The following is a 27,123-nucleotide window of genomic DNA, read 5'->3' on the forward strand; positions in this document are numbered from 1 at the left end:
GCACTAGTCTAAGCGCTTCATAACATTGACTCATTGTCTCATTCCGCCTCAACCATCCTGCAGTGCCAGTCCTATTTTTATCTCCACTTTATAGATAAGGAAGCCCTGGCACAAAGAACTAGTAAATGGCAAAGTCCGGAGTCAAAACAGGCAATTCCACCTGTGGCAGGGACCAGGACTTTCATTTCTAAGCTCCATCACTTGAGAACCCTACTGACTCATACACACTGGGTGAGTCCGTCAGCAACCAGTTATTGAGCAATCAATTACAACAGAATTGTGGGAAACTGTTACCATATTACAGGAGAAGGAAGATCTTCCCGTCTGCTTGCCTCTACCATTTTTTTTAACTTGTTAAGGAGCAAGTTTACAGTAAAGATTACTGCGGAGTGGGTGATGGGTGGGGCTGCTGGCAGAGTGGGAGAGGGAACACTGTTGGGGGCAGAGTGGGGGGAACACTGTGACCCTGAGCTCCCCAAGTGCCTCCCTCGACCCTTCTTTGAAAAAACCACTAGAGCAATTCTTCTAACTCCCCAGCATGTGGACTTGGGGCTCACGGCCAGAGAGCAACCCACACCGCCACCGGTTGTCTTCCGTTCCCAGGAGGGCGGGAGAGACGCAAGTAAGAGACAGGAAGGCCTTTCTGTGGACCAACGGTGAATTTTAGGAACTGGTCTAAAATTAGTGGGGGAGGAAAATTGAGGAAGGCTGCAGAAGTCACCACAGAAGATCACAGGGTGACAGTAAAGGGGTTGGGATGAGGAGTCACTCTTCATGGCTCAATAACCACGTGCTGCCAACAACTCGGGAAGCAGCAGCTGCATTTCTGAACAAGACAACACGCTGGCCCAGCGAGGTCCCCGGCTGGGGCACGTGAGAGAGGTGGCCAGTCCATGTTTCTCTTCCTCTCCTTCTCCCTCCCTTCCCCCTCTCTAAAAATAGATAAATGAAATCTTTACAAAAATAATAAGATAAGAAATAAACAGAACAGGCTGAGACTCAGCTGCAGGCTGCAGAGCCATTCTCTCCCAGACGTGACCAAGGCTGTGCTCCCAGCGCGCCCAGAGGATGCTCATGGGAAAGGCGGGGGGGGGGGGGGGGGGGGCGGTACGCAGTCAGGACTCACCTGTAGGTGTATGGCCCCACTTCTTCTAACCGAGGGATCTCCCCTCTGAGGATCTCCTCTGGATTGGTGACATTGAAGAAATAGAACTGGGAGTACACGGGCAGAGGGGGCTTCTTCCAGGAGTCAAAGGTCTCGGAACCGTTCCTTAGCACAATATTCTAGGGGAGAAGACCAAAAGGAGATTGACAAAGTGTAAGACCGCTGGCTTTGAACACAGGGGCAGAGTGAGAGGCACTCCCTCCTCTGACCTCCTGACCTGCTTATTGTTCTCACTGGCATTCAGAGCAGTCCCCGGAGAGGAGGGCCATGCCTTCTGCCAGTGTGAAGCTCACAGCTCTGTTAAAATATAAAAGGTCTTCATAAATACTTGTGGTAAAGGAAGGATGCTAGAGGCATAGCTCATGGGTCCTCAGAAACATGGTGTTATTAAGGCCATAGAAGTTTTTTCAGCAGCTATAGTAGTTTATAATTGAACTCATCATAAAAGATATTTATAAGACAACCAATTGTATACATTGGAAATGGTATCAAAGTATGAATTACAACACAGACAACAATATGAAATGGGGCTAAAACAAAGCTGAAGTGGACAGACAAGCAATTCCTCTTTTTAATTAATTAATTAATACTAGCTTAAACTTTGTTAAAGAAAGTACCCAGCCCTGGTTGGTGTAGCTCAGTGGATTGAGTGAGCCGCAAACCAAAGGGTCGCCAGTTTGACTCCCAGTCAGGGCACATGCCTGGGTACAGGGCATGCAAGAGGCAACCATACATTGATATTTCTCTCCCTGTCTTTCTCCTTCTCTTCCTCCTTCTCTAAAAATAAATAAATAAAATCTTAAAAAAAAGATTTTTATAAAAAAAAAATTGCCTCTTGCATGCCCTGTACTGGGGACCTGGCCTACAACCCAGGCATGTCCCCTGACTGGGAATCGAACCTGCAACACTTTGGTTTGCAGCCCTCGCTCAATCCACTGAGCTACACCAGCCAGGGCAATAAAAATCTTTAAAAAATAAAATAATAACAACAACAAAAAAGAAACTACCCAAAAGTTTCCACTGGCTTTGTCACAAAGATTCCACTATCATAAGTTGCTGTGGAAGATGGGGCCATTCTGAGATGCACCACACACTCCCAGTTTGCCCACGGAGGACAAGAACAGTGAAAGAGGCCCAGGAAGACTAGCTTTAATCCCTGCATTCGAGGGAGAACCACACCCATCCTTATATATCCACCACCAGGGTCTTTAATTCCATTTCTTCATTCAATCCCCAACAAACCCATAACACAGAGATGCTTACCCCTGTCTTACAGATAAGGAAGCTGAGCCTCACTTGAGGTGAAGTGCACAGGGTGCTCTTTGTCTACAATCCTGCCTTTGTTTTCCACTCTTACCATGTGTTATAAGCTGAACTGTGTGCCCCACCCCCACACGCACACCAAAATTCATCTATTGAAGTCCTAACCTCAGAATGTGAGTGTATTTGGAAACACTGAAAGAGAAATGTGAGGTTAAGTGAGGTCAGGACTGTAATCCAATATGATTAAGTCCTTATAAGTAAAGGATAACAGAGCAAATAGACACAAAGGAAAGAGCATGCGAAGACACAGGGAGAAGGCAGCTGTCTGCAAGCCAAAGACAGAGAGGCCTCAGAAGGAATCAGCCTTGCTGACACCTTGACCTTAGACTTCTAGCAACCAGAACTATGACCCAATAAATTTCAGCTGTTCAATCTGCCCAGTCTGTGCTATTTGTCAAGGCAGGCCCAGCAAACCCAAACTAATACACCCTGCCCCCACCTTTTCACCTTACTGACGTCGGGCTTGGCCAAGTGACTTGATTTAATCAACAGAATGTGGGTGAACTGCGATGCCCCAATTTTAAGCTAAGGTCTTCAGCGGCACGGCCCGTTTCCACCAGCCACGCTCTGCCAAAAGAAGAGCATGCCCAGGTGGCTACTGTGCCTCCAGCTACGGCCCCAAAATGGTGATATGGGGACCAGACATGAAGCCTAACTCCAGGCCAGTTCAGCAGAGCCAGCCAGGCTCCAACTGCAGCCAGCCCACACACCCAAGTATGAACTAAATGTCACTGTTACAAGCCACTGTGTTTAGGGGGTTGTTTGTTATTTACCCAGCATTGTAGTAGAAGCCTAATTAATGCCTTGCCCAAGGTTAATAGAAACCTAATATCTAGTAGTCCTAATGGTCCTCAATTGTTAATGGAGGAACACTACATTTTTATAGTATAAATTATTGAAGTACACAAGAAAGAGAGAAGCATAGACTGCAAACAAACAAACCAGAATATGAACAGTGATTAATTCTGCATGTTGGAAATCCAGATCATTGTTATTTTCTCCTTGATGAGATTTTATATTTCCCAAATTTGTATACTGAATAAAAAAAATTAACACTGAGAAAATTATTAAAAAGAAAATGAAAAGATGAAAATGGACTCGACCAAACACAGACAAGGAAAGGGCGCCAGTGAAACCAGAGACGCCCAGAGAAGCGTCCCCTGACGTCACCTGCCATTCCTCTGCGGGGGAGGGGGGTCTGAGTGGCAACCAACAGAAGGACTGGCTTCCAACCCCGTTGGGAACCGCATGCTAAAAGGTCCAGTGACGCAGCACACAACAGGATGTCAAACTTTAGCAGGCCAGGCCTCCGATTTAATACGAGCCATGCTGCCAGGAACCTTAATGCGATGGTTCTGTTATTAAACAGAAACTATCCCAAGCATCTCTGCAGGACAAACAAAGTGGCCCTGGAATGCGGGGAAGCAGAAACCGGAAGCTTGAAGCTCCTCAAAGCAAAGCCGGCCACCTGGAGGGGCCGGGGGCAAACCCTCCGCCCTCTGACCCTGGCCCAGCCCTGGGGATTACTTGCGGTTTGGCGTCAGTTCGGAATGTCTGCTCGTCAGATTTCTATCCAAACAGCACACTATTAAAATATTCCTGGCCTTGACTATCAGAGCTGATTTACTGATTTGAGATCAGACTGATGAAACAGAAAAGTTTCCAGACAAGCCTTGAAACCTGTTTCCTCCAGCCTCGGATCCGGCTCAGACTAGGCTCCGGCTCTCCCCATGGGGAGCCTCCCCGCCCCGTCCCCTCACTCACTGACTCTCCCTGCCTCAGTCACCTGGGAGCCTCGTCAGTCATTTTAGGCAGTTGTTTGTTTTTTTTTAAAGAGCTTCATGGTCTTTTATCTTATTTCCTAAACAGTCTGGGCTATCCGAGGAGGAGCAAGGGAGCAAGTCAGGCAGAGAGTGAGGGAACTCTGGAACTGAGGAAGCCCTCGGCTGGTTGGATGTCATTCAGAGGCCCCTGAGGGAGGGTCTGGACAGAGCGAAGGTCATACAGCAACTTCGTGTCCGAGCTGGGTCTGGAACCCAGCGCATCTTTCCTCTCCTCTCCTACCCGACCTCAGGGCATTGCAATAAAATGGGTATAAATACATCACACGTTTTCATTATACACTTATATGGTAGAGTTTCTCTGACACAAGTATACATACGTATAAGACCTAGAAACAACTCAGTAACATGAATTTAACCTTCCTGAAACTAACATGTTAACTCAGAGAAACATAACATGTAAACAATAACTTGTCTCCTAGAGGATTTTGAAGACCCATAGATATTTTAAAAGATGTCTGATTTCATTAAAATAAGAACCTCTTTTTCTTGTCTATAAATTTCCAGAAAAGGGTAGGGAAATAATTGTCCCTCCTCCATGAACTCCTTCAGTAGTTCCCTTCAACTGGATGGCTCTTTTCGACCACATAACACATTATATCTATGAGAACTTCTTAGGGAAATAGTGTCAAATAGAAAATATCTTCTCAAAATACAAGTTAACAGTAATCACCATGAAGCAGGTGACACTAGCAACGGAAAAGGAAAAGGAAAGGACAGCGACTCAATATGGTAACATATTAGGTTAGCTGTTGGCTTCTCAAAACAGAAGGCGCGGTGCTGGCCAGGTAGGTCAGTTGGCTGGAGCGTCGTCCTGACACACCAGGGTTATAGGTTCAGTCCCCAGCTGGGGCACATACAGGAAACAACCAATGAATGCATAAATAAGTACAACAACAGTCAATGTTTCTCTCTCTCCCTTCTTCTCTCTACCTAAAATTAGAAATAGGATTTTTCCTATAAGCCCAAAAGGTGTTGACCTACAAATACAGAGGGCTTTTTTTTTCCTTAATCCTCCCCACAGTGTCTAAAACAATGCAGTTGCCGGGGAAATATCTGTTCAATCAACAGAATACAGTACTAGAACATTTACACACTAGCTTCCACTGACTTTGCTCAGAAGATGCTATGAGAGAAAAACTTGGCCGGAGACATTGAGAGAGAGAGAAGCAGGAGAAAGCCATGAAGGGTCAAACACAAAGCCGCAGGCCCAGGTCTGGCAGCACAGGGGGACAGCTACACACCTCACGGGAGCCTTGGAAGTGCACCCAGAAGAAGCGGCTGTTCACTGGCCATTGAAGTCACACTCAGACACGGAGGAAGCAATAGCTTCATTAGAATCACCGAAACACGCAGCTCTAACGCCTATCAGCGTGTGCATCTTATCGGTAATCCAGCACCCTCAAGAGCTAAGAATAGCCAGGCCCTTTTGTGAGTGGAAAGAAAAATCTGTCCCTCCATGACCCCTTTTACTAACAGCTGTTTAGAGGCGCGCTATACCTATGGTTTTCTGGCAAAGTATAGAACTCTGATGCGAATTGTGAAAACACTGTAGGAGACACCCAGCAACATAGGTATGGCTGCTGTGTTCCCGGAGCTTGCCCTCTGTCTAAGGGAATATCAACACACACATGTATATCGTCAACCATATAAAGCAGCAGGTGGTAAATGGCCAAGGACTCTAGTGGTCTCTGTAGTGTTCAGACAATGGACTTTCTGAACCAAGGGGGAGAAAGGTGGTGCTTAAGGTGAACCAGGAAGAAGGAATAAACATTTGGAAAGTAAAAGGAGGTCATGGGGTGGGTGCCTGACAGACAACCAGGATTGAATCAACTCTCCCGTCTGGCTGGACAGAGCAAGCCCTTCCTCCCGCCTGCTCCATGGCTGTCTGTCCTGGATCTCTCTGCTAAATCAGAAAGATAATGGCTGTGGAAAAGGAGACAATCAAAGATACAGAGATGGATAGTATTACGTGTGACTGTGAGTTTTACAGGGAGTAGGGAGAGTCATTTAGAGAGATGGGCTGAGGGGGCGACAGGAGTCTAGACTTTATCTGATGTCACCACTGGGAGCTGTGGAAGGTTTTTGAGCTGCAGAATATTCTGAAGAGCATGGCACTGTGTTTGTTGTCTCTTTATCTCAGCTAAACACCCTGATGGTCTAAAAGGTGACACTCATCTTCCCAATTTTACACTTCAGAAGAGTGAAGCTCAAAAGGGTTAGGAGAATGCCTAAAGTCTGCGAACAGGGGACGGGGCTAGCCTCCCAGCCCCCGACTCACTGCAAACCTGGAGGAGGTGAATTTCACCAGAGCCCATGGTCCTGGGAACCAGCCCTGGGTCAGGGGCCCCCTCCTTTTGTGTTCGAGGAAATGGCTTACTGCAAAGAAACGCCGTTTCCCATACACCTTAGGTAAGGTTCCCAGACATCCCCTGTTGTTACCTAAACACCTTCAAACTCTTCCCGTTCTTTGCCTCATAACTGATCAGCAGTTGCTCCCGCAAATCAGTGGAACAAACTGCCTGGTACCTGCAGCACGGTGACTATAGCTGACAGTGCTGTCCTGCACACCTGAAAGCTGCTGAGAGAGCATCACAATGCCACACTCTGTGAGGGGGTGGATACCGTCACTAGCTTGATTGTGATCATCACCTCATAATGTATATGCTTATCAAACACCCTGTTGCACATCTTAAACATCTACGATTTTTATTTGTCAGTCACACTTTAAAAAAGCTGGGGGGAAAATGCTTGTTAGCCAGACTTTGGTTGAGTTTCCCTCCTTCTAGACTTGTTTCTATCTCCCAGAACAAGAAAAGCCCTGGAGGCTCCCACACATCACACAGTCAGAGGTTCTCCCCTCCTCCTCCCACTGCAATAGTCCTTTCCCTTGTGCAAGAATCCTTTCAATTACTCTCTCTTGGCCTATGTTGTTTTATTGTGCAACACTGCCTTGTTTGAACTGACACAGGAGAGAAGTGTTAAGAAGGTGCCACGGACACAGTGGAAAAGGGGGCCTGACCAGAATTACTATAAGGAGGAAATGAGCTCTCAGCAGACAGCCTATCTCAGCCTACACCCAAAATGCTCAATAACCTGGCTGGTGTGGCTCAGTGGATTGAGCTCGGGCCTGTGAATCAAAGGGTAACAGGTTCTATTCCCAGTCAGAGCACATGCCTGGGTTGTGGGCCAGGTCTCCAATAGCAGGTATATGAGAGGCAACCACACATTGTTGTTAATGTTCCTCTCTTTCCCCCTTCCTTCCCCTCTCTCTAAAAATAAATAAATAAAATCTTTTTATAAAAAAGTGTTCAATAAAGGGTGGTGTCGACCACTACCACCTTCAAGTTGGGATCAGAGACACAGGGTTCTAGGACTTGGCTTGAATTACAGAAGGAATCTTGTCACTCTCATTAGTCTTCTCAAATATAGACAACCCAGCAAATGTTAAACAATAAGAGAAAAACAAAAAACAAACAAAGTCTGTAGTCATGATCCTCTCCTCCAGCCATATATATAATTCAGTTTACGTTGAAACAAGGAATTAGCATTAAATTAGAAATAAGCAAAATGTTGAACAGGAAAAGAATGGCTTAGTAAATTACGGTAATTCACAGGTTGGAGCGGATGTAAGCAATCACAGTTATAAACACTACACAGAAATAAGAAACATGCTCGTGGTCTGTTTTAAATGGAAAAGCCAACAACGTGAACTGTGTGTGTGTGTGGACAAGACAATGAAATACAAACATGAAAACGTGGAGGTGAGATACTGTAAGTTACTCTCAGCGTCTCTGAGCCTCCACACGAAACGACTGAAAGTACTGATCTCTGTGGAACAGAATCACGAGGAGTCATCCATTCTCTCCATTAAGCTTTTCTACGTTGTTTGGATGTTTTATAACAGAAATAAGTGACTTCTATAAGCAGGAAAACCATAATTGTTCCCTTATAATTTTTTAAGTGAAAATGTAAGAAGAAAACTCAGATTCTAGAAAATGTTATTAATAGTCCCTAAGGGAACGGAAGAGTGGAGACAGAGAGAACCAACGTCATCTAAGCTTTCCTTCCATTCTTGCAAAACAAAGGCGAGGGCGATGCCTCCTCAGCTGTGGTCAGCTCTCCCACAAAAGCTCCAAGAGCCCCCATCCCCCACAGCAGGCTCTACGGTATTTCATTTCCAATCATTCTCTGGATGATTGATTTAGCATTCTGTATCCCTCACCAGCTTTTCCTGACAGGCATCATCGTGTGTGGAGAACTCCAGAGTGAGAAGAGATTTGCAGTTTCATTTATTTATTAAAGTAAAAAAAAGCAGCTCAGAATTACAAACCTCGAAAGAGCCATAAATGTGAATGAACAGATGGCAAACTGCCCGAGGGTACCTTGCCTGGTCTGTATCCAGCTCTTGGGCAACCGAGAAAGTCCAAAGAGAAGGGGCAGAGTTTCTGGGAAGGAGGAGGAAGGCAAAATCTGGTCCAGAGGGAGGCTGTTCTTAGGACAGTCCAACATGAACCTTCTCCTCTAAATTGACTCAGGAAGTTTCAGGATGGAAATAAATATTAAGTAGACCTGATTCCTTAACTTAAAGAAAAAAAAAAGAAAATCCTAACAAAAAATGATGATGTTTGACAGCTTGCCAGAGTCACACTGACAGATGTCCTTACAAGCTGGGGTTGTCCATGCTGTCTGTCTCCACCACCGTCACCAGCCTTTCCCTGGCCGCCCTTAGCTGAGGCGAGGCCCACACAAGTCTCACACCACTTTTTATTCCATTTGCATCTTGCCCTCAAGAGCGCTGGCTTTTCCCGAACCTTTAATGCGTCTCTTTTCCTCCACTCCCTAAGGCTGGACATCTGTCATGGAACCCACTGTAAACCTTCTGAGGAGACAGCATGTGTGTGCGTACGTGTAGGAAAGGAGAGGGCAGAGGGAAGTGCATGAATACAGCTGCTAACATTTCTAAAACGGTGGCTTCTTATTTTTATCTCTTTCCCCTGCTGTTTCGCTCAGAGAAGGACAACTGTCACTACTACCACGGCCAGCTGCTACTCACGGGGAGTCTCCAGTTGTCAGGTGCTGTGCTGGGGCTTCGTGGGCTCACAGCCTTACACTGGCCCTGCAAAGGCCCATTTTGCAGACAAGGAAATGGTGGCACTGGCTTTCTTGAGCTCACAGAGCCAGCAGGCCATGTCGAAGCTGACCAAGTGCAGGTCTGTGGGCTTGCAAAGCCCATGCCTGCCCACTCCCACAGCTTCTGGTCCACTGCACCCGCAGGGTAGAGCTGCCAGATTCAGCTAATAAAGGTATGGGATGCCCAGGTATCTCCGAAACACAAACTTCTGGCTATGTCAGAAATACTTTCCTTCTTAGGAGACGCATGCGGAAGGATATGGGGCAGAGGGTTTACAATCTCTGCAACTTGCATTCAAACAATTCAAGAAAAAGTATACATCAGCGAGAGATGGAATAAATGTGGCAGGATGTTACAAACTGATACACTGAAGTGAATCAAAACACTGCATGAGACAGACTCACTAAAACAGTATTATTTATCTGAAATTCAAACTTAACTAGGCATCCTGTGTTTTATCTGACAGCCCTACCCCAGAGAGTCCCTGTAGCTGTGGAGTCGTACCTTGGACTCTGGGGCCTTCTGGGGGAGTCAGCCCTTCCATCTACAGGAAAAGAAACTAGGGCAGCTGTGTGAGGTCATGGTCAACTCCCTGCTGGAACTGACACAGGGAAGTGAGAAAGGAAGAACTGAGCTCTCGGGGTTTCAGGTGGCTGCCCTGTCCATGTTGTTGTTGTGTCCAAGGACAGCACCTCAAATCCTGTGGTGGGATGGTCCAGAAAAGGGCTGCATTTGACCTTCAACTTCTCATTCCTGCCCCCAGATCCTGAGGACTTTCAATTATATATACTCCCAGGGGCTTGCTCTGCAAAGGAAGGACTCAGAAAACCAGCAAGTGATAACCTAACCCCAAGCCCAAGAATGTTTGGCACAGAAGCCATTCATCCCACAGGACAGAAGGAGCCAGTTTCCCTGGTTCACAAGGGGCCCTTTGCTCAGTCAGGACATAGGGCTGAGGCTTGTAAACCACCGATGCTCCTCACTGAGGACCCCACTGCGCTGGGGACAGCCACCACGCAAACCCTGTAATCCGCCAAGTCTTCTAGTTACACTAAATTGAAAATCAGCATAAGGTCCTAAGTCAGTTTTACAATGTGATTTTGGATATTGCTTATTAATTTCAGCCAAGCAGAACAAGATGGTTCTTTCCAGGTGTAATACTGTGGGCAATACCACCAAAAGAAATATTGGAAAGATTATCAAGTTATGTGGCGAATCTGCAGTGTCAACAGCCAAAACAATCATTTGGACTGAAAAACTTACTTTTCAGTTAATTAGCCAAGATACAGGGTCCAGCAGAAGTAACACCTGCTTGAGTGTGGTTGTTAGCGTAATAATAGGGGTGTAATAGTTTATAGTTTTAATTTGAACATTTCACCTAAAATGTCATATGGTGTGCTTGAGTGTGATATTGTTATGTTACAGAATTACACGCTTATGGTTTTATAATAAAAGATTTTGTAGTAAAGAGGGGCATTATTTGTGCCTGACCATATATGTGTGTGTGTGTGTGTGTGTGTGTATATATATATATATAGAGAGAGAGAGAGAGAGAGAGAGAGAGCGCGCGCTCTTTCTATACGCCCACCAGGCACAGGCCATGTTCTCAAGAAGATACTTAGTGAAGCGCACAAAATGGACATGTGTGTAACAGTGAACAATTGTGTGCAAGTCCCAATAATTCAGCCCCAAGAAAGGTTTATGTCTGAAATTACTCAGATCATTTCAACTGTATGGATCCATTGTAAAATCCCCACCTGGTCATCTCACAGACTGCCCAAAGTCAGCGGGAGCAAAACTGGACTCGTGGTTTTCCCCTCTGATCGGTCACTAAGTCCTACTGATTCTTCCTCCCCTCCTCCATTTCTATCCTTGTGCCCACGGCATCACCAGCTTGGACTGTGGCAAAACGGTGAGTGGCCCCCTAACTGGTCTCCTTCTCTCCAGCTTTGTTCCTTTCAAATCCATTATCTATCTCAGCCTCCAGAGAGTTCTACCAAAAGTGCCTACCTGAACAGACACTCTCCAAGGTTCATAGGATAAAACCCGGGGCCCCTGGCCTGCAGTGCTAAGCCCTGCCATGACTTGATGCAGCCTGTCACCTGTCATGATCTGTCATTTCCAGTAGATACTTTATGCACTAGCAACACTCAGCCGACCATTGTTCTCCAGGTGCAGGCTAGATTTGCTGCTTCTGCCAAGAGCTGACAGGATTTGATACAGTCACAAGATACAATACATCCAAGTTAACCCACCTGACTAGTTCGGGAAGGCAACATCAGGCAGGTTGTTGAACCAGCTGTCCTGGTAAAAGCCACTTCCAAATGATAGAAGAAGCACTCAGGGGATTGCATTAGACTTTTCTGGACTTTTAGGAAAACTTCCAGGACTTAAGAGTACTGCTGATTGTTCTTTTAGTTCAGCAAAGTGCTACTTAATAATTAAATACGCCTTCAGTATCCACGCTGCCATCTACATGGTCTAAATTCACCCAGAGAGAATGTAGAACCTCGAGAGCCTGGCCTCAGAGTTTGTGCATGATTCTCACTGGGCTCCAGGTTAATGAAACTCACCAGGTATCACAACACCAGTTGGTTTGCTTTGTTTTTAAAAATTTCTCCCTGACACTAAGCAAACCCAATGTAGACTCTTGTAGCAATATAAGTAATTTGCACTACTTACCATTTTTTATTCTCTAGTGAAATAAAAGAAATAAACTGCCATTAACATTCTACCCTTATTCTCTGACCTTATTTTAACTTGGGAACAGATGCACTGGCATTCTTTTTTTTAAATGTCACTGTTGTTGAACTCATTTTGCTTTAATTGCAACTGTAAGAATCTCAGCTAATTTGATCTGACAGTCGAGGTTCAAATGTTAGCTCATGTGTAATCTGCTACTCTATAAATTACATACAGGACAATATGATGAAATAGCTATTCCAGAAAAAGCTCCTGCTACAAAACACCCACTAGGATACTTTTGAAAAGCTTCCAGGTAATTACAAATGTGAAATCAAGGCTGAGAATGGCCAGCCTGAAGGGAGAAAAAGCAGCTACCAGTTGGATCCTTAACCAAAAGAACCAGGTGCAAACTGGGGAAACACATGTGTGTGTGTGAGGGTAGGGGCCGAAGGAGCGGAAGAGAAAGAGGATTTTAAGATGTGAGCAAGTAAGAAGCCTGGCCACGAAAGCAATGCCCGGGTGCTGTGTGTAACTGGTGGGGCCAGTCTTGTTTTCCAGCCTGTGTGATTGTGATTAATTACATCTCTCAAAGATGAAATAAGTGATGTTTTCACTGCTTGCTTATCTGCACATCCCCTTCCTTCCATTACTCTTGATTACCAAAAGTACAGTGTTTAAAGCAAATATCCTTAAGTGGGACTGGCAAGAATGAGTACATTACTCAGACAATGGCATTCTGCCTGTCTCTCTCAACAGGGTATAAAGCTCAGAGGCTGGAGGGGCCCGGTGGGCAGTGTAAATGAGTCAAGTGGGTGTGAGCTCGTAGGTGTGTTTGCATGTGAAACCACAGCAATGGTATTCAACTTCCACACACCTCATTTGCGTTCAACACCTGAAGTGCTTAACGAAACACCTGAGGTGATAGCCTAAGAGGTTTGTTTGCTAAAGAGGGTCAGATACAACAGATATGTCTCTGCTCTAAGAAAGGCCACAGAACAAACACAATGGCAAAGGACACTTCACTGAGCCTGGGAGTGGGAAGCCGTTGGGGTGTGACAGAGAGCTGGAAGAGGGAGCCAAATCAGGGATGTCCCAAACCACTCCCTTTGACATTTAATATTCAACCCACCAATCAAAATCCTGCTGGTGTGAAAACATTAATAATAGTCTCCAAACTGGTCTTGCAGAAATATAACAAGGATATTTTGTTATTTTAAAAAAATTATTCTAAAAACCACCATAATTAATGAAATGAAAACTAGATCAGCAGTTCTCCAAGTATGGTCCGAGGATCCCTGGGGGTCCCGAAGGTCCTCTCAGGGGCACCACAAGGTCAAAACTATTTCCATAACAACACTGAGCCATCAGTGGCCTTGCTCCCTTCCTCTCGTGAGTGCAGAACAGAGCTTTCCAGAGGCTGCGTGGCCTGTACGTAGTGTCATTGCCCTGATCGCAAATGTGCTCGTCTCGTCTTGTGTTTCAAAAATTTATCAGTTTTAATTTCTAATATTGTAAATATCAAGAGACAAAACTCAGAGAGACATAAGTTCTTTGGGGTCCTCAATAATTTTTAAGAGTGTAATGGGGCCTGAGGCCAAAAAAGCGGAATTTCATTAGGACATCTGTAAGCGCAGGGAGCGTGTCCGGTGTAGCACTGCACCCACAGCCCTCAGCACACTGCCTCACAGACAGTCCACACTCGGGGAATATTTGCTAAATAAACGAATGACTATACATCTGAGGGTGCTCTGAGATACAGAGAGCAAAACTCTGACAACTGTCTTTATTTTCCTCAGTTGCTTTTGACTAGCTACCAGCTCTGCTGAAGAGGGGTCCCTTCACTGGCATATGATGTGTATATATTGTATATAGCTCGGTGAGATAGGCCACAGATGACCAGCCACTTGTCAACGTCTTGTATTTTCATTAATGATCTTGTAATCCCACCTGCTGATTCTTCCCTGGGAACAAGCAGATGCCTGGAAGAACAGATGGCCTCTTTGCCATGGCCTGACAGAACGAAATCTTACACTGGATTAAACAAGAGAGCAAAAACAGTTTCCACAGGCAAGAGCCTTCCCCTCCCCCCCATCTTTCTTTCTTTTAAGCTTGCAGAATAATAGCAAGTATTAGCAGTAATATCCTCAACTAGCATTGCCATTTCTTTTATATGTCAGTTATACCTCAGCAAAGCTGAAATTACAAATAAAGAGTGGGAACAGAAGCACCCCACTTTTGTGAAATAATGTGTTCACTATATACAGATCAACAGAAAGGTAGAATAATCAACAACATGTTAACAGTAGTCATCTTTGCTTTATTAATTCTTGTTGTATCTGACTTTTTATAATGGCGTGCACTTTTTTCCTTACCAGAAAAATAAGTAAACGTAAGGAATAAAATACAAAGGTACAAAAAAGGACTTGCCATCGTAAGGAGGGCAGACATGGTTGGCTAAAACAATCACCGCCCAGACCAGCCGTGGACATCACGGTCAGCTCTGCACCCCGGGTGCCACTCCTCAGGAGTCTGATTCCACAGGGCTGGTGGGGCCTGTGTTTTTAAAACCTCCTTAAGTGATTTGGATGCAGTTCTTAGAGTGAAGGAACTATACTGAGGAGTACAGGCTTACTCTTCACCTTAATCATGAATATTGAATGCACTCACGGTCACCACGAATGAGTAAGATGTTGAAAGAAACATAATATGATTTTGATATCACAAGATCACATTTCTGAACACCAGGGAGGAGGTGCATACTTTCGCTTAGGTATTAAAGAATCTTGCAAGGTTATTGCCTCTGTTTATAAATCTATGATTCCTGCTTGTGCTGAGCCAGCCATGTTGCTCTGTGACAAATTTGGAAAAGAGAAACTAAGAAATGGAACTTGTTCATTGAGGGAGGCTCAGCAGCTGGAAGGTCACAAGGAGCCCTGGCTGAGGGAGCCCTGGATGAGAAAGCCTCCTGGGCCGGCAAGTACACAGAGGAAGCGGGCTGGCTGGGAAACGGGGGCCAGACAGGCAGACGCGCAGTCTGCCGGCTGACTCTCGGTTTCCACTGCACTCTAGGAGGCCTTACTGTGCTGCGGTTCTCATGCTTCGGTTTCTATGAGCTTCCTTTTGCAGCTTTAGAAAAACAAAAAACCCTATCTTTCATGAGCCAGCTTGAGCGGGCCTCAGCTCCTTAGAGAGAATTGTCCCCCTTTAATGCCAAGAGGTAGAGGACGGTGTGATGTGTGAGGACAGAATGTATTGTCCAAACCAGGAATCTTTTGAAAGGAAAGAGGGTGCCGGTAATTACACCAGGACAACAGTGTAAATAAACCAGGACTATCATGAGATGTATGGTCCTCCTCTGAGGAAAACCTGAGTTAGGAGACCCAGCTGACACCTATGCCCACCCCTTCCTTTCCATTCAGCCTTCCATAAGTCACCTATCTGTGTTCCTAGAGTCATATAAATATAAAGGCAATTTGATGCCTACCAGCATGCACTTAAAAATGAACCTAGTCGCAGTATCCTTGACTATAAAATATCAGATTAAGTGATGACTAAAGTTTTTCCCTACTCTCAGATTCTATCTAAGTCTTCACAACTCTGAAAACAAGGCAACTCAGGAGATGAGGTAGATGTGCAAGAAGGAGCCCTTTAGGATTATATACAGTTGATTGTCTTTACATAAACAACAATGAGGATATTTTACTAATTTGACTTTTAAAAACAAAACCTGTACATCTTCACCCATCAACGCTATCTGGTTAAATTACCAGTGATTATGTTTCCCGAGGCATCAGCACAACTGCTCCACAGTTGCTATGGTTCCCAGAAGAGGCCAGCAGGGACTCCCTTGCCCGGAGCCTCGGGTTCTGGCAAAGGGTAAGTGTGTTTGTCCTGTTCATCTTATCCCTGAGACCTAATGCTATTGTTCTTCCCTGGCCTGTAGGAAGCAGATAGGAAGCAGAATGCGAACCACCTCTTTCCCTCTCACTGGTTCCCTTGCCAGCCCATCTCTTACTGGCCAGCCCTGACTTGGGCCAGCTCTGCATCCTCATTTCTGGGAGATGTTCGAATTCAAATCTAAGGCCAAAATTAATATTCTGGGCTGCAATGTTGCTCTCAAGCACAGGTCATGTGACCATTAACAGAGTCCCAGAATTTGGGAGCTAGAAGGAACCCTAATGACAATACAAGCTTCAGTTTCTAGATGAGAAAAGAATAAGCAGAAACAATAACACAATTGTTAATGTCCAGGCATTGTGTAAGAGACTTTGCTAGATGTTTTACACCAATCACTTTATTTCCTTCTTGCAGCAACCCTAAAGAAGCTCTTCTTACTACCCCCAATTTCAAAATGAGGAAACATGTTTTGAGGGGTTCAGTAACTTGTTACTTGTCTTGTTCCATTTAATCCAAGTCTTTGTTAGTGAGAGCAACAGGAATTTTAAACACATTCTGCTGATTCTCAGAACACTGTTCTTTCGACCAAAATGATCCACAGAGAGACAGTGGGCATTCGTTATGCCCCTGCCACGTACTGGGCCCTGCGCTGGTGCTGGGACAATCAGTGGGCTCGCCAAATGAAATGAAATGTAACATAAAACCCTGTCCTTCTGCGCTCTACAGAGGAAAAGAGATTGCTGGGGGGGTCTATGCAAAGCTCTGTCTTCAAGGAGATCAACACGCTTGATAGAGAAGGCCTGCTCACGGCTCAGAATATCCCCCAGGAAGTGAGTGGGGGCGTAAGGGAGGGAGGCATCTCTTTGCCTCTATTGCATTTGAGAAAAGTGAAGCAGAAACAACTACAGGGTTTGCCCAGGGTGAGGCCAACTAGTCTTGGTTCCTTTCACTACGTGCACTGGCCCAAATTAACATCTCCTTTCAACCACCTCTGGTCATTGCAGGACTCAAGGACAATTATCACTTGAGGCAAATTCTTCTGATAGGAATTATATTACTAAGTTCCTTGCAATTAGTCAAACCAGCTCATCAGAATGTCATCCCTTTTCTCTCTTCCACTTTTGATGTAGACAAGCTAGGACATGGGCAATCTTCAGATGAAACAACTAAGAACAGGGAGTGAAAGGGTGGATTACATTACAACTATATTGAAGTCAAGTTGTGAATGAATTGTTCATAATACTATTGAAAATAATGGCAGTGGCCGCAATTCATCACCTATTCAGTGCCTGATGCTGTGCTAAGTGCTCTACACAGATGCTACACTCAGTCTCATGACAGCACACACACACAGAGGCAGATCCACGGTTTGTGTGTAGCTGACACAGTGTGAGGAGGCCCTTCCCAAGAAAAAGAAAATTCTGGATACAGAATTAGGTACAGAGCTTTGGAAGGACTTGTGCAAGCGAGGGGCCAGAAGCTTAAGCTTTGTGAGTCTTATCATAAATGCAGCATGGTGCCCAAGACAGCTAACATCCTCGCTTTTCCAAGTAGTGAAATCAAGGCTCAGAGAAGTTAAGTAACTTGCTGAAAGTCAAAAAGCGTATAGATCGCAAGGCTAGGATTTCAACATGGGTGTCTGACTTAAAATCTCACGTATTTTTTCTTTGCTTATGTGACTTCTCACAAAATATGAAACTGTTACCATTTACAAAGCACTAACTATATCCCTTGAAAATACCCATTTTCCTTAAGAATTCTTATAACCCTTCTATTTACAGATGGGGAAATCAAGGATCAGGAAAAGTTAAGCACCTATCTAGCAGAAGGTCGGCCAGCTTCTGCACTGGTGGAGCCAGGATTCATGCCCAGGAGGGTTGATCTCCTGAACCCTCACTCTTTTCCACTATCCCACAATGCTACAGGTGATCCAGGAGAGCAGAATGGTAATGATGGGGATATATAACCTCTGGTTGACTTACAATAGTCCCATATCTTTCCACTGAAGCTAGCCCTGCTGTTTGGTTTCACACACCACATCACGTAGTGTTCCTGGTGGGGTTGGACAATTCTGAAAGCCCACTTGTCCTGTGCTAAAATTTATTACTTGGCACAAAGGCCAATCCCCATGGAGAAAACCACGTGAAAAGCTAATCACCAAATCTCAGTGCAAACTCAAGCCCCAGCCTCGATGCTGTACAGCTACCCCTTGCCCCATGAAGTTCGGACCCACAGAGCATCTGTGTGCCAGTAATATCTAGGTGTTGGGGAGCTCATCATCTCACAGGGCTCTCCTGAAACAGCCTTTCAAAGCCACATAAGAAAATTCATATATTGACTATAATTGGGTTAACTCTAGTCACCCAAGCAAGAGTTTACATCCTTAAACAATTTTGCCATGGATTTTCAGGTGGGAGGGAGTGAAGAAGACTCAATTCAGTTTTTTCCTTGAACATGGGTGTTCAGGGAAAACAATGGTCTTTAAGAAGCTCAGACAATGGGCTTTATCTCCCCTTGGCAATGTGAACTTAAAAAAATTAAATTATGCTTTCCCTTGGCAGTGTCTGTTTTTTTCTAAGTTGCCTTTAACTGCCAGATTTGAAGTAATTGACTGCTCAATACTCCCAATAGAGGTTTGGGAAACCTCTATTAAAGGGATATGTCTGTTGCCACCCGGAATGAGACAACTTTACTGGCAGGGAGTGGGTGCGGTGATCAAACTGGACAAGCCCTGAGATGTTTGATCTGGCCTGCAGCAAGTGCAAACCAGAGGGAGAAGTCAGGCTGCTCCAATGTTGTGTGTGTGTGTGTGTGTGTGTGTGTGTTTTAAGGAAAAAGTGATCGAGTAAAACTCTCTCTTGTTCCTCTTTCCACACAGATTGGTGGTTCTGGGTGAAAGGGCAGAAGAAATGATCACCCATGAAGTCAAATGATGGAGAAGCCTTCCAAAAGGACTAGCTAGCTCTCCAGCCCTCTCACTAAAGGAGAAGTGACAGATTCCTATTCTTCAAAGAATCATTATAATGCATCTTTGTGTGAAGCTTATGGCTGTTTGAGAAAAGCAAGGATGGATGATGAGACAAAGCCACACACTGTTTGTACAAGAATAGCACGCTGCTAAGGAGGCGAATAGGCACAGACTTGAATGGACTGAAATGTCACCCAGCCCTGAGGCCTGGCCTGGCTACCCACTGCCCTGCGCAGCACAGGAAGGCCAGGACACAATAGACCACACACCTGCTTCTCACCCCCAGCCCCACACCACTTCAAAGGCCACGGCCAGCAGCCAACAAACTTGCCTCTTTTGTTGTGTCTTTCATTTACTTTTGTTTTTTCGTGAAGTGGGAGGGAAATGAGTTTGGGCCCAACAGAGATCTGGGTGTCGGGAGGGATGGGGTGGAGATGGGAGTGGAGATACAAATGATAGAACACAAGGGCAAGCCTTTTTAAAAAGTCGAGATCCACAGTCTTATTGTTAGAAAGGGAACATACCATAGTCATGCAATTCCTTTCCATCCTTCTTTAACCCTTGCCTACTAACCCGGGGAAGACGAGGAAGAAAGGAGAGCTCTAACACGGAGAGTTTGCAGAGGTGCAGGTCTTCCCTGCACAGGGTTCAGCAGTGGGAGGGGGGACTGGAAATGCTCCTCGCCCACCCCCACCCCCTGCCGCCCGCGTGGTCTCCCAGGGCGCGGACACACACACACACACACACACACCCACACACACACCCCTCCGCCTCACCTTCTCGATCGTCTGGTCCACGGCCTTCTGGAAGACCCTGGCCACTAGCAGAGTGACGCTGGTCACAAGCAGGAGCAGGGACAGGGTCCCCACCGCGTAGAAGCAGCACCTGGCCATTGTGCGCGCGGCTCACTGGCGAACGCCGGCGACCCAACAGGAAGGGGGAGAGGCCGCCGGTGCGGCCACGACCCTCGGACGCCCGCGGGCCGGTCGCTGCGCTGGGCTCCGTGATCCGCAGGGGGGCGCGAGGGCTCTCGGGACACCTGGCCGGCGGGCCGGCCGGGGACTGGTACGAGACGCTTTGGTTTCGGTTTCCCCCGCTAGGACACCCGCGGCGCCCGCCTGGCGCAGCTCCGGAGCCAGAAACGGAGCGCGCAGGCCGTGATGGTCTCCAGCCCGCTCGCCGCAAACTCCGGAGGCCACTGCCAGCAGCTGCGTGGGGACGCGGGCGGGCGGGGCGGAGGCCGAGCTGGCAGTCATGTGCCCCGAGGCGGAGGCGGGGATTCGGCCCGTGAGAGCCGCACCCGTCCCTGACTGCCGGCCCCCCCCCCCCCCCCCCGCCTGGTCCCGCGCCTGTGGCTCCCCGACCTCGGCCAGGCCCCGCCACTACCCCGCCCTCTCACCGCCAGCCCCGCGGTCGCCCCGCAAATCGCCGGTCTTCCGTGGCTCATTCACATATTCAGTTTGCAGACACGTACTGCGGGCCTACCAAGTGCCAAGCCCTGGCCTTTCAGGATGGATGCAACATTGCCGCCGCTCTAGACCAGTTCGCAAGTTAGCGGAGCCACTGTTACAGCAACTACAGAACAATGTAACCTCGCTTTTACGAGGTGCGTGCAGATCTGTGCCAACAAGCATGTCTCCCTGTGACCTAGGAGCCCACAAATGCACTGGGTTTTGGTGGATGTGTAAGGGTTTGTCACGTGAGGGTTGTGTAGAAGGAAGGGAAGAGGCATTCCAAGGAGAAGGAAAAGGTGTGCTAAAACATTGGGGGTGAAAGAGCAAGACTGTAGGAGGAAAGAAGGAAGTTCCTTTTGATTATAGGCTTGGGTTGCAGATTATGGAGTGGGAGGTGTCGAGGCCTCCTGGGATCAGACTTTGAAGGGTTCTTTGTGTCTCTTCTACAGAAGAGTTGGGACTTTATCTCTCAGCAGTTCGAGTCAACAGGAACTTCAAGCAGGACGCCCTGACGTTGGCATCAGCTTTGCTCACCTGTATGTACCAGGCACCCTAAAGCCTGCACACAGCAGGGACTTAATAAATGTTAATGGAATGAATGTCAGGCTTTGACTGGGTGCTTACATACACCTATTTATTTAATACCTGCAGCAGCCCTGTGAGCATGTGGCTGTTTGTCCTAGTCCCTCAAAAGCAGTGCCAGACAGTAGTGCTGTGCAAGAGATACATGAGAGAAACAAGAGCTGGACCTGGAATGCAGGTGTGATCCTTGTGAAGGAGAGAGGCAAGGAAGGAAAGTTGGGTGGAAGGAAGCATCTTATACTACAGTGCAACCCTGAGAAAGTTCAGCAAGGCCTTGAAGGGTACTTGAGCCAAATCACAGGCCTACCTCAGGAGTCTGGCACTTTCCAGGCATAGGTCTTTTGTGCTTGGTCATGGGCTGGGAGCAGCCCCAGGAAACTGGCCTTGGCACCAACAAATGAATATCACAGGACAGTTTTCAGAGCTCAGCATGTGGGGCAGGGAAAACACAGCAGCATGAGATAAGTAACCTAACAAGCTCAACCGGTTGCTGAGTGGTGGATCCTGCCTGGACCAGAATACAGGCCTAATGGCCTCTGAAACCCTCACTTTTTCTACCCTGTGCACTGCTGCCTCCCCGCTGCCATCAATGAGAACCTGGGGACAGGGAATTCAGCTGGGAGACTTTGCTAAAGACGTAGTGAGATGCTGTGGTGCATTAGACATGGTGGCTAATTCTTTGACATTCCTATTGGTGAGTTCTATACCTTCTCCCTTTGATTTGTGCTGGATTCAGTGATTTGTTAAATCAGTAGAATATGGTTGAAATCACCATATTGTGGGACTTCTGAAGCTAGACAAATGTCTTGCAACTTTTGCCCAGGCCTGTGGAAATCGCTGCTCTTGGAGCCGTGAGCCACTACCAAGTCAGCTACCCTGGGACCTCCATGCTTCAGAGAACACAGGGGAGACTGCAGAGACATGCCCTGTTGGTCCTCAGCCTTTTGTGTCACAGGCCCTACACATATGCAGCAGAGTGGGCCTTCCTTGCCCTGCCCAAAATGCAAAATAAAGGATTGTTGTTTTAAGCCACTAAATTTTGGTGTAGTGTGTCACTCAGTTTTAGATAACTAGAGCAGATTGCAAGAGAAAGGCTGGGCCTGGGACATTGTCATTGACAGTAACTGCCCACTTCCAGCTCTATGCAGCTGAAGCTACTGAAGGTACCAGAGAACCAGACCAGGGTGGGGTCTAAAATGATTCAAGTCTCCCAAGTGTCGTGGCCACAGTGCCTGGTGGTTCCCCAACCTCATGTATCCACAATCGGCAGCCTTTCCTTATCCCTAATTCTGCCCCATCTCTGCTTTAGAGTCCAGCTATCTAGCTACCCTCTGCCCTGGGCCCCAGTTTGCTTAAAGGGCTATGCTAACCCCCTCATCCTCACTCATCCCCTTCCCAGGCACTGGTTGGAGTCTTCTACAGTCTGTGTGTGTCCCCTCCTCCATTAACTAGAAAAAAGATTTGGTAACCTGCCTGCCTATTTGGTGCCTAGTGGTTCAGGCTCAAATTGAACCCCCTCTCCACCATCTCCTGATTGAGACCAGATTTTATGTTTGTTGGCTTCAGTCTTGGGAGCAAACTCCACAGTTACCCACCTGTGCCAGCCCTGGACCACCAATCGCAGTTCGGCCTTCCATCTCATTGTTCATTGAGGCCCCTTCTTGCCTCTTGTCTGGGCCATAGCAACGGACTGTGGGGAGAGAGGGAGAGACCCAGATTTGATAAACACATCGTCGTGTGGGGAGAGTTTCTGAACAAGAGTTTCCAGCTCAGTTGCCCTCGGTTTACCTTCCCTTTGAGGAGCTCTTACTTGAGCAGCACTGGTATTCCCACTGTCAGGTGGTTGGTAAGCTGCTTCCCCTTTAAAATTCTGGTTCATACTGGACAAAAACCTCTTTCTCAATTCCTCTTAGCACTGCTGACCAGACTAGCATTTTAAAAATCTACTAAACACTAAGAGAACAGAAAGGATCTGATTACAGAAAATACAAACTTAAAAAAGAAACCTAAAACTTTATGTCCCCCAAATAGCAGTCTGTGTGAACCCACAATAATCTGTCTCATTGTAAGGAGCAAACACAACTTTTTAGCACCTGGCCTGACTGCCTTTCTGTTTGGTTCCATTTTCTTCTCCAGCCCACAGCAGCTACTCTATCCGAAGCACCAGAATTCTTTTTTTAAAGATTTATTTATTTACTTTTAGAGAGGGAAGGGAGGGAGATAGAGAGAGAGAGAGAGAAACATCAATGTGTGGTTGCTGGGGGTCATGGCCTGCAACCCAGGCATGTGCCCTGACTGGGAATCGAACCTGCGATGCTTTGGTTCACAGCCCGCGCTCAATCCACTGAGCTATGCCAGCCAGGTCTCAAAGCCCCAGAATTCTTATACAGGCTTCCCAAAGCTCCTTGATACTTCCTCCTCATTTCTGATCCGCAGGATGTATCACCCCCACTGCTAATTGGCACTATTAAGTCTTTTTCGTGTGTGCACCACGGAATCATTTCACCCTACAGGTGAGACGCCACCTCTCCATCCAGGGCGTGGCTGCTGCATGGCAGACACACAGACTAACAACCCCCTATGACACTCTACAGGGGCAGACTGCATGGGGAGAGATTAGTGCTTCTACTATGTAGGCGGAGAGGCTAATGCCCTGGCAGGGAGACAGTCAGGAGCTTTCCCTACGATCTCGCTATACCTACAATCAGAAGAAAAAGAACTTTGAGAAGGCCAAGAGCCCTCGGGAATGAATGACTGTTGGTGCCTGTTACAAATTACACAGTCATTCCAGACTCAGAGAGAGAAAGAACTTCCTTCCCAGACTCTGAGACAGGCTTCAGGACAACAGACTCTAAGACCAGGGGAAGCAAGAAGGGTTCTTTGAGGCCCACCTTAATTTAAATTTAGAATAAATTTATATTGATATATTGATGTATTAAGTTTATATTGATATTATTCTCAGAGGAGTTTCATCATATACAGTCATTGCGTACTTGAATATTCAAAGTGTTAAGGTGTTAAATGTAAACATTTAAAATACACCACAAGTTTTACCACCCCATATGGTAAGCAGTCTCCAAGTATGACCGTCAACAACTCTTCCTTTCTTTGTGGGCTCCTGCTGCTCCTCCAACCAAAGGTGGAGTTGATCACTCTCCCCTTAAATCTGGGCTGGTCTTGCATCCTGCTTCAACCAAGAAAATGTGATAGATCTCATGATAGAGGACAGTTCCAGGTGTAGGCTTTAAGGGACCTGGCAGCTCCTTCCTTTACCTACTTGGGGTCTAACTACAGTGGTAGAAGCTCGGATTCCACTGGTGGATGAGAGGGAACCGCAGAATGAGAGGCCACAGCCCATCTAACTCCCAGGTGAATCGAGTCATATGCTGCTGGGAACAGAGATGACGAGACCTCCCTGTTGAGCCCTGCCCAAACTGCAGAGTTGTGAGCAAATGAATGAATGTGTGTTAACTTCTAAGTTTTAGGGTGATCTATTGCAGCATGATAGATAACCATAACACCATGTTTTGTTATTTATTCATTACTTTAATATTTCAGGGGCCTAAAAAAAGTGGAAGTGACCCTAGGCCTTGCTTACTAGCCCTGGGGAATGTCAACGGCACGTGGCTATGTGGTCTCCTAGCAACCCGAGAGACCAGCATGCACACCATTGAAAGGCTCAGAGGTTACTCTTAGCCAGTGCTTGGCAACAATGACAGACCACAGGCAGCTGTTTCAGCCTAGGGCACTAAACCTGGTTGGCATGAACTGCAGGCCCTGATAAATGCCACAAGTGCAACATGGGGGCTCTGGAAAACCATTTTGCTGAGGGTGGAGTTGGGGCTAGGATGGGTGATGGGACTAATGCTGGGACTAGGGCTGGAACTAGAGCTGGGTCTGCAGTGAGGGTGGGGTCAAGGGTTGTGGGAGAGGGGGCTCCGCCCACAGGGCCCCCCCAGCCGCCACGGATAAGAATAAGTGTACCAAGACTTGATCTGCTTAGGGAGGAAAGGTGGCCAATCTCTCAAAGGAGAAGGGCCAAGAGCTTGTTCCTCAATGGGCTTTTATTGGGTTCATTTGCCCAGGAATACAGATAAGGCTCATTAATCATTGTCAGGCAGTAAGGATCAGACAATAGATAACAAAGAACTCTGAGGGCCTATTTTGAGTCAGGGTCAGGTAGCTAAAGAGCTATAAAACTTTGAGGAACAAACTCACTTCTTGCTTGGACCCTTATCATTTAATTGAGAGCATTCTAAACGAAGCAGGTTTCACAAGGTTTTACATATTTTCTTAGGCCTGATTGCCCAGGGCACCTGCCCTTTCCAGCACAGGGCTGCACCACCCTCTGTCATTATTTCAGGCTTAGGTGGAGCAAGGGAAGTAAGGCAACCAAGACATTAAGAGACTTCTTGCAGACAGAATGAGGACTCAGGCTTTGTCAGAGTGGAGGGGCGAGGCTCCATCACCCCCTTTTGCTATAGCCCCCCAAGTCTTGGGGGCCTCCCACATGATTCTGCCTGGCTTCGGTTGTTCCCCCCTTGGGGAATCTTACCCGCCATTGGCTAACTGACCAAGCACTGGGGGCAAGTTATGGATAAAGTAAAAGGAGCAGAAGCAGCACTCCTGCCAGGGAGGTAAGCTTTTGTCTCCTTGCTGGCTTATGGTCCAAGGTCACTCCCTCAGCCTTAGCATTGGCGGGGGTTACAGCTTCTGAAACCAGGCAGGGCGGTTCCCAACAAAGGGTGGGTGTTGGGTCTAAGGCTGGAGCTTGAGCTAAAAATGGGACTGGGACTGGACCTGGGGATAAGCCTGGAGCTGGGTCAGGAGTTGGTTTATGGAGGCCAAGTCCCTAATTCTGAGCCTTGCCCTGGGCACGCCTGGCAGTGGCCTGTGGGAGGCTCTGGGTTCCCATGGCTTGGGTTCTGAACTATGCCCCTTCTTGTGCTCTGAGATCAGTGTATAGACACATGGTCTGGTATGCTTGCTGGCCATGGTGGTGTGAGCAGCCTGGGGGGCGAGACCTTTGCGGATGGAGCCCCTCTTCCTTTACATGACTAGCTTCAGTGGTCTGGCAGGGGCCCTGGGCCCCAAGAATGAGAAGGTGCAGTGAGCAATGGCAATGCTGACCCCACAAGTATGCACTTCAGGAAGAGAGAATGTGAAACCAAAAGGCTGTCCTCATTTGCAAGCAGCCTTGGGCTCCAGAATAAAACTGGAGTGGGATTTCTGGATACCAACTCTGGTTCTGGGGGTGGCTGAGTTCTTTCTAAGTTTTGTGGAAAAGGTTGGCCTGGCCCTGGCTGGCGTAGCTCAGTGGATTGAGCATGGGCTGCGAACCAAAGTGTCGCAGGTTCGATTCCCAGTCAGGGTACATGCCTGGGTTGCAGGCCATGACCCCCAGCAACCGCACATTGATGTTTCTCTCTCTCTCTCTATCTCCCTCCCTTCCCTCTCTAAAAATAAATAAATAAAATTTTTTTAAAAAATAAAAGTAAAGGTTGGCCTGGAGCTGGGCATTTCCCACTCCCTCAAATGGGGCAACATTTTAATAAAGGACTTTTTCCTTTCCCACTGATCTCTGTTTCATGCCTGTATTTGATTATAGGTCGCCAAATCCCACTTTGTTTGGTAACAGTTTTGGCAACACCCATATGGGGCAAAGCGGACCTTAGTCAGGTCCCAGCTGCCTCTGGCTGGTTGACCACAAGAGTGCAGCTGTGAAGATTTCCTAATCTCAGGAAATTTCCCTGCACCTCAGCTCAAGGTGCCAGTCACTGGGAACACCAAGATGGTGGAAGGAAGCAGGTCTGGGGAGGAAAGGGATCCCAAGACCAGGTGAGTCTAACCAACATGCACACTGGGGGTTGGGCAGTGTGCTATGTGGTCCTGTTGGAGCCTGATCCGCCACCCCTGCCATTCTGACTACAGGCCATGTGGCTGCTTCACCACTCAGGCTATGTGTCATGTGGGTGCTGTTTGGGGGTCTGCACAACTTGATTTGATGGGGACAGCTCCAGTTCTGAGGATCACAAGTTGGGGTCCAAAGAAGACCATTTAATCTCTCAACTGAG

General features: G+C 47.0%; 2 protein-coding genes across 3 annotated transcripts in view; one reads left to right on the forward strand and one right to left on the reverse strand.

Moving 5' to 3' along the window:
• SCARB2 (scavenger receptor class B member 2) overlaps positions 1–20,237 on the reverse strand; it is a 61,191-nt gene extending 40,954 nt beyond the window's left edge. The window contains exons 1-2 of the mRNA XM_028507185.2: positions 19,790–20,237; positions 1,127–1,284 (exon numbers count right to left, since the gene is read on the reverse strand). Of these exons, the coding sequence (XP_028362986.1) occupies positions 1,127–1,284; positions 19,790–19,906 (275 nt within the window). The 5' untranslated portion in view covers positions 19,907–20,237. The remainder of the gene's footprint in view (positions 1–1,126; positions 1,285–19,789) is intronic.
• A 4,501-nt stretch (positions 20,238–24,738) lies between these two features.
• Positions 24,739–27,123, forward strand: part of FAM47E (family with sequence similarity 47 member E) — a 35,018-nt gene continuing 32,633 nt past the window's right edge. Inside the window, exons 1-2 of one of the 2 annotated variants that reach the window (XM_036022492.1) lie at positions 24,739–24,842; positions 26,811–26,887. In XM_036022492.1, coding sequence (XP_035878385.1) covers positions 24,834–24,842; positions 26,811–26,887 — 86 coding nt within the window. In that variant the 5' untranslated portion in view covers positions 24,739–24,833. Of the gene's footprint in view, positions 24,843–26,657; positions 26,888–27,123 lie in introns of both variants that reach the window. The other variant, XM_036022503.1, reaches the window with a different exon arrangement.

This window comes from Phyllostomus discolor, chromosome 1 (genome assembly GCF_004126475.2).
Source record: "Phyllostomus discolor isolate MPI-MPIP mPhyDis1 chromosome 1, mPhyDis1.pri.v3, whole genome shotgun sequence".
In the NCBI taxonomy this organism is placed as follows: domain Eukaryota; kingdom Metazoa; phylum Chordata; class Mammalia; order Chiroptera; family Phyllostomidae; genus Phyllostomus; species Phyllostomus discolor.